Here is a 12,649-nt window from a genome sequence, read left to right as displayed (position 1 = left end):
ACAATGTGTGGACGGTCAGGAGCATGTGTGTTGCTTACTTTGAGAACAGATGGCACCAGGATAATCACAAATGGTCCAGCTTCCATCTTCAGTTAGAGAATAAAATACAGTGCAACAAGTTTTAACGAGGACATCACATTAGACACACGTTTTGGCTAGAACTTATTGCACTGTATTAATTATTTGGTTTAATCGGATTCCAATAATTTCCAGATTTTAATCGTTAGTTCAAGCTGGAAACTGGATTATTTGTTATTACTGAGAATGGTCAAAGACACTCTGGTCGATGGTGGGGTGTCGTGCTTCCAACTAATCTTTCTATTTTTGGATGGTACCAGGAAAACCTTGGGTGCTGGCAATAATACCACCCACCTATACATTGTCACGACCAAGTACACCCTTTCATGAGAACCGCATCCCCTAATGGCAGTGCCTGCTTTCAGCAAAATAACACACTTACCACACTGGAAAAATGATTCAGAATTGTTTGAGGAATATCACAATGAGTTCAGGGAGTTAAAGGGAATCATCATTTTTTGCCAGATAATCTAAGAGCAGTAGAGACAGAGACCCTGATTCCAGCGATGTGTTACCAGGCTGCTTGTTGGAGTTTTTATAAAATCACTGTTTTATCATTACGAGATTATAACTAGAGGACTACTAAATCTGCTGCCAGGTAGTCTTCATATTCATTAGTTCTGTATAAATTTCCCACTACTGATTGATTGGCAGCTTACTGCCTATGCACAGTGTACACAGAAACCTGCCAATGAGTGGTGTGGTCGGAGTTATATAGAGTGCAACCTTCAGGGAACTGGCAGATCTGCAGCAAGTAAGACACTGATTGTATGCGATATCCAGGACACAGAGCAGTAAGTGACACATGGCTAGAATCAGGGTCTCTGTCGCTACATCATGCTACTCTCAGATGGGATAGCAAGAAGGTGATAGGTTATCTTTATAGGAGTTGTCCAGGCTTATTAAATAATTGCATAACATCATATGCTTTAAGCTCCAGGTGGATGTAAGCAGTGAACGAAGCCAGAAGACCACAGCAATGATCACTGTGCAGTGGCCGTCAGCGACTACTGCAGATCATCTTCTAATTATTTAAATGTGCAGGCTAATTGGCTTATATTGTATACAATACACTGATTACAGCTAATCAAATAGTCTCAGCAGAATAATGTTTTAAAGGTATTTAACCCCTTTCCAACATTGGGCGTAACAGTATGCTGATGTTGAACTCCCTCTGTTTGGTGCAGGCTCCAGCGCTGAGCCCGCACCTTTCCAGGCACATGACAGCTTATCTGTACCTGATGACATGTGCCCGCAACAGCCGGGGGCGGAATCCTGATCTGCCCACAGCTGTTAACTAGTTAAATTCCCCTGTCAGTCTCTGCTCTTTTTTTTGCAATTTCACTGCGCTTGGAATTTTTTTCCCGTTTCCAGTACATGATAAGTTAAAACCAATGGTGTCGTTCTAAAGTACAAATTGTCCCGCAAAATAAAGTCCTCACATGGCCATTTTAAAATAAAAAAGTTAAGGCTCTGGAAAGAAGGGGAACAAAAAATGAAAGTGCAAAAACAGAAATACTCCTGGTTGTGAAGAGTTTAATGTATATGAAAGCTGCAAAGAAATGTGTCTAGGGTACGGTTCAATTGACCAGTGGTCAAGACACTATTGCAGCGTGGCCAAGACAAATTTCCACTTTATCCAATGTCTGTTATTGTCTGCAGTGCAAACGTCATGTCAGCAGCACTTCAGCCAATAAGTGAGTTCAGTGGCTCTGGCCAAGAAGATGGCGTAAGCTGCTCAGACAGCATCACAGACGATAACAGACCCCAGGAGCAGCAGCGGAGACTCAGCGCTGGATTTGGTGAGGGGGAGTAGACCATAATTTGTTTGGGAGGGGGGGGGGACAGGAGTTTTATGAAAGTCAAAAACCCCTTTTAATGATTGTTGATTGCTAAAGGGGTCGTCTGGTTGTAATATTCTGATGAGCTATAGAAGCTGCTCTGCAGTACTCGGCAGCTGAAAAAGCACTCACAAAGGACCCTCATTCAGGCCATTCAGCTTTGAGGCAATATATTGGTCATCAACATGAGTTTAGTTGGGTCCAACACCCAGCACCCCCACTGATCAGCGGTTACAAGCTCTGCTAGCTGCCAGAAGTACACACTGCACCGAGCAGCGCTATTCAGTGCGTAAAATCGTAACACCCATACTCTTTTGGTGCTATCCAGTGGTGTCGTCACTAGGTCTCCCACGGCTCGTGTGACATTGTTATGTCATGCGATCACTGCAGTCAGTCAGCACTGTCTTCATTCTCTCCTTCTTTGGACCTAACCAAGACCCGGAGGAAGTGGTGACGTGTTTATATTTTTCCTCCGATTGTTTCACTCCTGATTTTGGCTTGCAAATATGGATTTAAAATACTGACCAAATACTGAACATGTCCTAAAGCAGAGTTGTTGTTTTTAATGCAAACTGCAGACGAAGGTATTCCGAAACTGGAAGAGATAGTTACTTGTCTTTCTGCAGCCACCACTAGGGGGAGCTGAGGAGTAATACCGTATACTATGTATACATTGTTCTGAATAATAAAGCTGTATACAATAGACCTCTATATTCCCTCGGAGTGGTGGCTGTAGGTACTCAGTTGTATATCAAAAATGGAGTTTTGTATGCTATAATGATATGCTTAGACACCATTTTAACCTAGTTGAGCAGATTCTCAAGAGTGGACATTAGCGAGTTTGCTCTCCATGCTGGAGGAAAAAGTAATGAACCTAAATGATTCTTCTTCAGTTAAGTAATGATGCACTTTCTTGAAAGCTTTAATTTAATTTAACCTTGACCTTTTTAATTTTGCTTATTAATACCTGCTTGCCATTAATTTTCTTTTTTTTTTTCCCTCTCTTTTTATATTCTGCTTTCTCGGATGCTTTCCCACAGGAGGACAAAGTGGTTAGAATCTTTTCTTTCTTTCATCTTGTGTATGATACAATGTTAGAATATTTTTTGAGACGTTATGGTGCCAAATGCGTGGGTTGTGTTATTGTGTCGTTTTGACAATCGCAGTGTCGCTGCTCTTCAATCACTCCTTCAGTAAATTATATTAGATGTAATTTGCATTGTAAATGGCTTCTGTCAGGTAACCTATATTTATAGGAGGTTAGGAAAAAACTACAGCTGTTCTTTTTATGAAGAGAGATATAAATAGCCAGTGTTAATGTACAAAATAAGGAACTTTTAATTTGTCAGTCACCTTAAAGAAACAAAGGCGATGAGGCTTTATACTTAGAAGACTGATAAATAGAGGACTTTGCAGAAGTAAATTCATTTTACAGGCGACAAATGTTCCTGCCTTACTATATACAGCTCTGGCAAAAATTAAGAGACCACCACATCAAAACCCTGTCATGGGCAGCCCAATCTCCAGACCTGAACCCCATTGTACCTCTGGAATGTAATCAGGAGGATGATGGATAGTCACAAGCCATCAAACAAAGAAGAACTGCTTACATTTTTGCGCCAGGAGCAGTGTGAAAGACTGGTGGAAAGCATGCCAAGACGCATGAAAGCTGTGATGAAAAATCATGGTTATTCCACAAAATATTGATTTCTGAACTCTTCCCGAGTTAAAACATTAGTATTGTTGTTTCTAAATGATTATGAACTTGTTTTCTTTGCATTATTTGAGGTCTGAAAGCACAGTTTGTTTGTTTTTTTTAATTTTGACCATTAGTACTTTTCTGAAAAGAAAAATACAAAATTTATTGCTTGGAAATTCGGAGTCATGTTGTCAGAAGTTTATAGAATAAAAGAACAATTTACATTTTACTAAAAAATATACCTATAAAGAGAAAAATCAGACAAACTGAACATTTTGCAGTGGTCTCTTAATTTTTTCCAGAGCTGCATATACTATACAGTAAGAAAAATCATGTCACATATCTGTCCATTGTACATACAGTATTGTAGGGGATTGTTCACACGGTAAGGTTTTCAGTTTCTATTTCATCTCCATATTTTTCCTGATAAAGTAGGAAAACCAAAACATGACAATTGTTGTTTTTTCAGTTCCTGCTTATCCCTACAGCAATGTGATCTTGTTTTTGGCAGAAACAAATGTGCCAGTGCGTTCTCTTGGCCCCTGCATGTCATTGTGTGTACACTCTTTTACATATCTCTCTCTTGTGTGTAGTGGCCGCTCACTGCACAGAGGATCACACCACAGCATGGAGCCGCTACACATAAGTGAGGGACATGAGGGCATGCACACACTGACATTGTGAGCGGTCTCCTCTTCCTCTTGAAATCAGAATAAACCTTTCCCGTTTTGGTCAATTAGGATTACCATAATATTAATATTTGCCAAATGCCAGAATAATAACGAGAGAGAGAATGTTTTAAAGCATTTTTAATACTTACTGCAAAGTCAAAAGTTTACATACACTAAGGTATAAATGTCTTTAAACAATTCCGGAATGGCCATATGATGAGATCATGTGTTTGGAAGCTTCTGGCAACATCTGAGTTAATTAGAGACACACCAGTGGATGTATTTTAATGCACACCTGAAACACACTGCTTTTTTGCGTGGCATCATGGGAAAGTCTAACGAACACCGCCAAGATATCAGGATGAGAATTGTGGACTTGCACAAGTCTGGCTCATCCATGCGTACAATTTCAAGATACCTAAAGGCACGTGTTCATCTGTACAAACAATTTTATGCAAGTACAAACAAGATGGGAATGTCCAGCATTCATACATCTCAGGAAGAAGACCGGTTCTGTTTCCCAGAGATGAACATGCTTTGGCCAGACAATTGCATATCAGCCCAAGGACAAAAGCAAAAAACCTTGTGAAGATGACAGTGGAAGCTGGTAACATTGTGTCAATATCCACAGTAAAACAAGTACTGTATCAGCATGGCCTGAAAGGCCACTCTACCAGAAAGAAGCCATTACTCCAAAAGAAACATAAAGAAGCCAGATTAATGTTTGCAAATGCATACAGGAACAAAGACCTTTTTGGTGACACGACCTGTGGTCTGATGAAACTAAAATTGAACTTTTTGGGCATAAAGACCATCGTTACGTTTGGAGGAAAAAGGGAGAAGCTTGGAAGCCTAAGAACACCATCCCATCTGTGAATCATGGGGGTAGCAGCAGCATGTTATGGGGTTGTTTTGCTGCAAGAAGGACTGGTGCACTTCACAAAATAGATGGCATCATGAGAAAAGAAGATTATGTGGCAATACTGAAGCAACATCTCAAGACATCAGCCAGGAAGTTAAAGCTTGTGCGGAAATGGGTCTTCCAAATGGACAATGACCCAAAGCACATTGCCAAAGTGGTAACAAAGTGGCTTAAGGAAAACAAAGTCAAAGTCTTGGAGTGGCCATCATAAAGCCCTGATCTCAATCCTATTGAAAATTTATTGGCAAAGCTGGAAAGGTGGGTGCGAGCAAGGCGACCTACAAACCTGGATCAGTTACACCAGTTTTGTCAGGATGAATTTGACCAAGTTCTGACCAACTATTGTGAGAAGCTTGTGGAAGGATATCCCAAATGTTTGACCCAAGTCATTCAGTTTAAGGGCAATGGTACCAAATACTAATGAAATGTATGTAAACTTGTGACTTTGCAGTAAGTAATAAAAATGCCTTAAAACATTCTCACTCTCTCTCTCATTATTGTTCTGGCATTTGGCAAACAATAATTCTAGTAATCCTTATTGACCTAAAAAGGTAAAGGTTTATTCTGATTTAATGTCAGATATTGAGAAAAACATGCATATGTGTCTTTTAGGCTATGTGCACACTTTGCGGGGTCCTCTGCGGGTTCTCCCGCAGCGGATTTGATAAATCTGCAGGGCAAAACCGCTGCGGTTATCCCTGCAGATTTATCGCGGTTTGTTTTGCGGTTTCCGCTGCGGGTTTACTCCTATACTATTGATGCTGCATATGCAGCAATATGCAGCATCAATAGTAATGTAAAAAATAATAAAAAATGGTTTATACTCACCCCCTCTGACGTCCCGATCTCCTCGGTGATGCACGCGGCACTCCGGTTCCAAAGATGCTGTGCCGAGAAGGACCTTCGTGACGTCACCGCAGGTCCTTCTCGCACACCAACCCTGATACCGGACGGCCGCGTGCAGTGCTGAGAGGTGAGTATAGCATTATTTTTTATTTTAATTCTTTTTTTTTACACAAATATGGTTCCCAGGGCCTGGAGGAGAGTCTCCTCTCCTCCACCCCGCGTACCATCTGCACATTATCCGCTTACTTCCCGCATCGTGGGCACAGCCCCATGCGGGAAGTTAGCGGATCGATGCTTTCCTATGGGTGCAGAATCGCAGCGATTCTGCACAAAGAAGTGACATGCTGCGGAATGTAAACCGCTGCGTTTCTGCGTGGTTTTTCCCGCAGCATGTGCACAGCGGATTGCTGTTTCCATAGGGTTTACATGTAAATGTAAACGCTATGGAAACTGCTGCGGACCCGCAGCATCAAAATCGCCGCGGATCCGCGGTAAAACCCGCAAAGTGTGAACATGGCCTTAATATAGTGTATGTAAACTACTAGTTTCAACTGTATAGTCATCTTTTACATTTAAAAAATAACAAAAAGGAAAATGGACATATGCAAAAATTTGGGTAACCAGCAAAGTTAGTATGTAGTAACACCCCCTTTTACAAGTATCACAGCTTGTAAACGCCTAATATAGCGAAGAGCCTTTCAATCTTTGTTGGCGGGATTTTCATCCATTCTTCCTTGGAAAATTCTTCAGGTTGTGTGAGATTCCTAGGTTGTCTTGCATGCACTGCTATTTTAAGGTCTAGCGACAGATTTTCAGCGATGTTCAAATCGGGACTGTGAGGGCCATTGTATAACCTTCATTTTGCACCTTTTGAGGTAATCTATTGTTGATTTTGATGTGAGCTTAGGCTCATTATCTATTTGTAGATGCCATCCTCCCATGATTGATCCACCTCCATGGTTTTTGGTTGGCAGGATGTTCTTTTTCTGAAATTCTGTGCCCTTTTTTTCAGCACTCATACCTTTGGTCATTGTGGCCAAAGAGTTCTATTTTAATCTGATCTGTCCACATGCCTTGTTTCCAAAATGCATCAAACTTTTTTTTAGATTTTTTTTGCACACTTTTGACACTGAATTTTATAGTGAGGATGCAGGAGAGGTTTCTGTTGTGAATTTGCTTTTTGCTCCCTCTAGTGGTTACTAGTTTTTTGACTCTGGTTTTTCTGTCATTCCTTTTATCCGCACCTGGGTCGTTAGTTAGGGGTGTTGCTATATAAGCTCCCTGGACCTTCAGTTCAATGCCTGGCAACGTAGTTATCAGAGCTAGTCGGCTGTGCTCTTGTCTACTGATCCTGGTTCCAGTTATATCAGCTAAGTCTGCCTTTTGCTTTTTGCTATTTGTTTTGGTTTTGTATTTTTGTCCAGCTTGTTCCAAATCTATATCCTGACCTTTGCTGGAAGCTCTAGGGGGGCTGGTGTTCTCCCCCCGGACCGTTAGACGGTTCGGGGGTTCTTGAATTTCCAGTGTGGATTTTGATAGGGTTTTTGTTGACCATATAAGTTACCTTTCTTTATTCTGCTATCAGTAAGCGGGCCTCTCTGTGCTAAACCTGGTTCATTTCTGTGTTTGTCATTTCCTCTTACCTCACCGTCATTATTTGTGGGGGGCTTCTATCCAGCTTTGGGGTCCCCTTCTCTGGAGGCAAGAAAGGTCTTTGTTTTCCTCTACTAGGGGTAGCTAGATTCTCCGGCTGGCGCGTGTCATCTAGAATCAACGTAGGAATGATCCCCGGCTACTTCTAGTGTTGGCGTTAGGAGTAGATATATGGTCAACCCAGTTACCACTGCCCTATGAGCCGGATTTTTGTATTCTGCAGACTTCCACGTTCCTCTGAGACCCTCGCCATTGGGGTCATAACAGTTTGCCAGGCCAGTATTAAATGTTTAATGCATTGCAGAAGAGGGATTATAAGAAAGAAGATTCTGAGTTTTTTTTTTTTTTCTTCTTCCCCTTTACCTCAGAGTGGCTATGCTTGCTGCAGACATGAATGTCCAGACCTTGATTACAAGTGTGGACCAGCTGGCTACTCGTGTGCAGGGCATACAAGACTATGTTATCAGAAATCCTAGGTCAGAACCTAAAATACCGATTCCTGAACTGTTTTCCGGAGACAGGTTTAAGTTTAGGAATTTCGTGAATAATTGTAAATTGTTTTTGTCCCTGAGACCCTGTTCATCTGGAGATTCTGCTCAGCAAGTAAAAATTGTTATTTCGTTCTTACGGGGCGACCCTCAGGATTGGGCTTTTTCGCTGGCGCCAGGAGATCCGGCATTGGCTGATCTTGATGCGTTTTTTCTGGCGCTCGGTTTACTTTATGAGGAACCCAATCTTGAGATTCAGGCAGAAAAGGCCTTGCTGGCTATGTCTCAGGGGCAGGACGAGGCTGAAGTGTATTGCCAAAAATTTCGGAAATGGTCCGTGCTGACACATTGGAACGAGTGTGCACTGGCCGCTAATTTTAGAAATGGCCTTTCTGAAGCCATTAAGAATGTTATGGTGGGTTTTCCCATTCCCACAGGTCTGAATGATACTATGGCACTGGCTATTCAAATTGACCGGCGGTTGCGGGAGCGCAAAACCGCAAATTCCCTCATGGTGTTGTCTGAACAGACACCTAATTCGGTGCAATGTGATAGAAAAACCGCAAATTCCCTCATGGTGTTGTCTGAACAGACACCTGATTTAATGCAATGTGATAGAATCCTGACTAGAAATGAGCGGAAAATTCATAGACGCCGGAATGGCTTGTGCTACTACTGTGGTGATTCTACACATGTTATCTCAGCATGCTCTAAACGTATAGCTAAGGTTGTTAGTCCTGTCACCGTTGGTAATTTGCAACCTAAATTTATTCTGTCTGTAACTTTGATTTGCTCACTGTCATCTTATCCTGTCATGGCGTTTGTAGATTCAGGTGCTGCCCTGAGTCTCATGGATCTCTCATTTGCTAAGAGCTGTGGTTTTACTCTTGAACCATTAGAAAATCCTATTCCTCTTAGGGGTATTGATGCTACACCATTGGCAGCAAATAAACCGCAGTATTGGACACAGGTTACTATGTGCATGACTCCTGAACACCGCGAGGTGATACGTTTCCTGGTTTTACATAAAATGCATGATTTGGTTGTTTTAGGGCTGCCATGGTTACAGACCCATAATCCAGTCCTGGACTGGAAGGCTATGTCAGTCTCAAGTTGGGGCTGTCGTGGTATTCATGGGGATTCCCTGCCTGTGTCTATTGCTTCTTCTACGCCTTCGGAAGTTCCGGAGTATTTGTCTGATTATCAGGATGTCTTCAGTGAGTCTGAGTCCAGTGCACTGCCTCCTCATAGGGACTGTGACTGTGCTATAGATTTGATCCCAGGCAGTAAATTTCCTAAGGGAAGACTGTTTAATCTGTCGGTACCTGAACATACCGCTATGCGTTCATATATCAAGGAGTCTTTGGAGAAAGGACATATTCGTCCGTCTTCTTCCCCTCTTGGTGCGGGATTCTTTTTTGTGGCAAAAAAGGACGGATCTTTGAGACCTTGTATTGATTATCGGCTTTTAAATAAGATCACTGTCAAATTTCAGTATCCTTTACCGCTGTTGTCTGACTTGTTTGCCCGGATTAAGGGTGCCAAGTGGTTCACCAAGATAGACCTTCGTGGTGCGTACAACCTTGTGCGCATTAAGCAAGGTGATGAATGGAAAACCGCATTCAATACGCCCGAAGGTCATTTTGAGTACTTGGTGATGCCTTTTGGGCTCTCCAATGCGCCTTCAGTTTTTCAGTCCTTTATGCATGACATTTTCCGGAAGTATCTGGATAAATTTTTGATTGTTTATCTGGATGATATTTTGGTTTTTTCTGATAATTGGGATTCGCATGTGGAGCAGGTCAGGTTGGTCTTTAAAATTTTGCGTGAAAATTCTTTGTTTGTCAAGGGCTCAAAATGTCTCTTTGGTGTACAGAAGGTTCCCTTTTTGGGGTTCATTTTTTCCCCTTCTGCTGTGGAGATGGACCCAGTCAAGGTCCGAGCTATTCTTGATTGGACTCAGCCCTCGTCAGTTAAGAGTCTTCAGAAGTTCTTGGGCTTCGCTAACTTCTACCGTCGTTTTATCGCTAATTTTTCTAGCATTGTGAAACCTTTGACGGATATGACCAAGAAGGGCTCCAATGTAGCTAACTGGGCTCCTGCTGCCGTGGAGGCTTTCCAGGAGTTGAAACGCCGGTTTACTTCGGCGCCTGTTTTGTGCCAGCCTGACGTCTCACTTCCCTTTCAGGTTGAGGTGGATGCTTCGGAGATTGGGGCCGGGGCCGTTTTGTCGCAGAGAGGCCCTGGTTGCTCTGTTATGAAACCTTGTGCCTTTTTCTCTAGGAAGTTTTCGCCTGCCGAGCGAAATTATGATGTGGGCAATCGGGAGTTGTTGGCCATGAAATGGGCATTTGAGGAGTGGCGTCATTGGCTCGAGGGTGCTAAGCATCGTGTGGTGGTCTTGACTGATCACAAAAATCTGATGTATCTCGAGTCTGCTAAACGCCTTAATCCTAGACAGGCCCGCTGGTCATTGTTTTTCTCCCGCTTTGATTTTGTTGTCTCGTATTTACCAGGTTCAAAGAATGTGAAGGCCGATGCTCTTTCTAGGAGCTTTGTGCCTGATGCTCCTGGAGTCGCTGATCCTGTTGGTATTCTTAAAGATGGAGTTATCTTGTCAGCTATTTCTCCGGATCTGCGACGTGTGTTGCAGAGATTTCAGGCTGATAGGCCTGAGTCTTGTCCACCTGACAGACTGTTTGTCCCGGATAAGTGGACCAGCAGAGTCATTTCCGAGGTTCATTCCTCGGTGTTGGCAGGTCACCCGGGAATTTTTGGCACCAGAGATCTGGTGGCAGGTCCTTTTGGTGGCCTTCCTTGTCAAGGGATGTGCGGTCATTTGTGCAGTCCTGTGGGACTTGTGCTCGAGCTAAGCCTTGCTGTTCTCGTGCCAGCGGTTTGCTCTTGCCCTTGCCTGTCCCGAAGAGACCTTGGACACATATCTCCATGGATTTCATTTCTGATCTTCCGCTATCTCAGGGCATGTCCGTTATCTGGGTGATATGTGATCGCTTCTCCAAGATGGTCCATTTGGTTCCTTTGCCTAAGCTGCCTTCCTCTTCCGATCTGGTTCCTGTGTTTTTCCAGAACGTGGTTCGTTTGCACGGCATCCCTGAGAATATTGTGTCAGACAGAGGATCCCAGTTCGTTTCCAGGTTCTGGCGATCCTTTTGTAGTAGGATGGGCATTGATTTGTCGTTTTCGTCTGCTTTCCATCCTCAGACTAATGGACAGACGGAGCGAACCAATCAGACTTTGGAGGCTTATTTGAGGTGTTTTGTCTCTGCTGATCAGGACGATTGGGTTACATTCTTGCCGTTGGCTGAGTTTGCCCTTAATAATCGGGCTAGTTCCGCCACCTTGGTTTCGCCTTTTTTCTGCAATTCTGGTTTCCATCCTCGCTTTTCTTCGGGTCATGTGGAGCCTTCTGACTGTCCTGGGGTGGATTCTGTGGTGGATAGGTTGCAGCAGATCTGGAATCATGTGGTGGACAACTTGAAGTTGTCACAGGAGAAGGCTCAGCGCTTTGCCAACCGCCGCCGCGGTGTGGGTCCCCGACTACGCGTTGGGGATTTGGTATGGCTTTCTTCCCGCTTTGTTCCTATGAAGGTCTCCTCTCCCAAATTTAAACCTCGTTTTATTGGGCCTTACAAGATATTGGAAATCCTTAATCCTGTATCTTTTCGTCTGGATCTTCCTGTGTCGTTTGCTATTCACAATGTATTTCATAGGTCCTTGTTGCGGCGGTACATTGTGCCTGTAGTTCCTTCTGCTGAGCCTCCTGCTCCGGTGTTGGTTGAGGGCGAGTTGGAGTACGTGGTGGAGAAGATCTTGGATTCTCGCCTCTCCAGGCGGAGGCTTCAGTACCTGGTCAAGTGGAAGGGCTATGGTCAGGAGGATAATTCCTGGGTGGTCGCCTCTGATGTTCATGCGGCCGATTTAGTTCGTGCCTTTCATGCCGCTCATCCTGATCGCCCTGGTGGTCGTGGTGAGGGTTCGGTGACCCCTCACTAAGGGGGGGGGGGGTACTGTTGTGAATTTGCTTTTTGCTCCCTCTAGTGGTTACTAGTTTTTTGACTCTGGTTTTTCTGTCATTCCTTTTATCCGCACCTGGGTCGTTAGTTAGGGGTGTTGCTATATAAGCTCCCTGGACCTTCAGTTCAATGCCTGGCAACGTAGTTATCAGAGCTAGTCGGCTGTGCTCTTGTCTACTGATCCTGGTTCCAGTTATATCAGCTAAGTCTGCCTTTTGCTTTTTGCTATTTGTTTTGGTTTTGTATTTTTGTCCAGCTTGTTCCAAATCTATATCCTGACCTTTGCTGGAAGCTCTAGGGGGGCTGGTGTTCTCCCCCCGGACCGTTAGACGGTTCGGGGGTTCTTGAATTTCCAGTGTGGATTTTGATAGGGTTTTTGTTGACCATATAAGTTACCTTTCTTTATTCTGCTATCAG

The 12,649-nt window shown here is 43.4% G+C and overlaps 1 protein-coding gene across 25 annotated transcripts in view; it reads left to right on the top strand.

Annotated features, from left to right (window-relative positions):
- RIMS1 (regulating synaptic membrane exocytosis 1) overlaps positions 1-12,649 on the top strand; it is a 535,376-nt gene that overhangs the window by 96,834 nt on the left and 425,893 nt on the right. For 23 of the 25 annotated variants that reach the window (XM_077289921.1, XM_077289919.1, XM_077289914.1 and 20 more), the window contains exon 3: positions 2,960-2,971. The exons of the other annotated variants lie outside the window; for them this stretch is intronic. In XM_077289921.1, the coding sequence (XP_077146036.1) occupies positions 2,960-2,971 (12 nt within the window). The remainder of the gene's footprint in view (positions 1-2,959; positions 2,972-12,649) is intronic. 25 annotated transcript variants of the gene reach the window in all.

Source organism: Ranitomeya variabilis, chromosome 2 (genome assembly GCF_051348905.1).
Source record: "Ranitomeya variabilis isolate aRanVar5 chromosome 2, aRanVar5.hap1, whole genome shotgun sequence".
NCBI lineage: Eukaryota > Metazoa > Chordata > Amphibia > Anura > Dendrobatidae > Ranitomeya > Ranitomeya variabilis.
The sequence above is the reverse complement of the archived record's forward strand: the minus strand, read 5'-3'. Positions and strand labels throughout refer to the sequence as shown.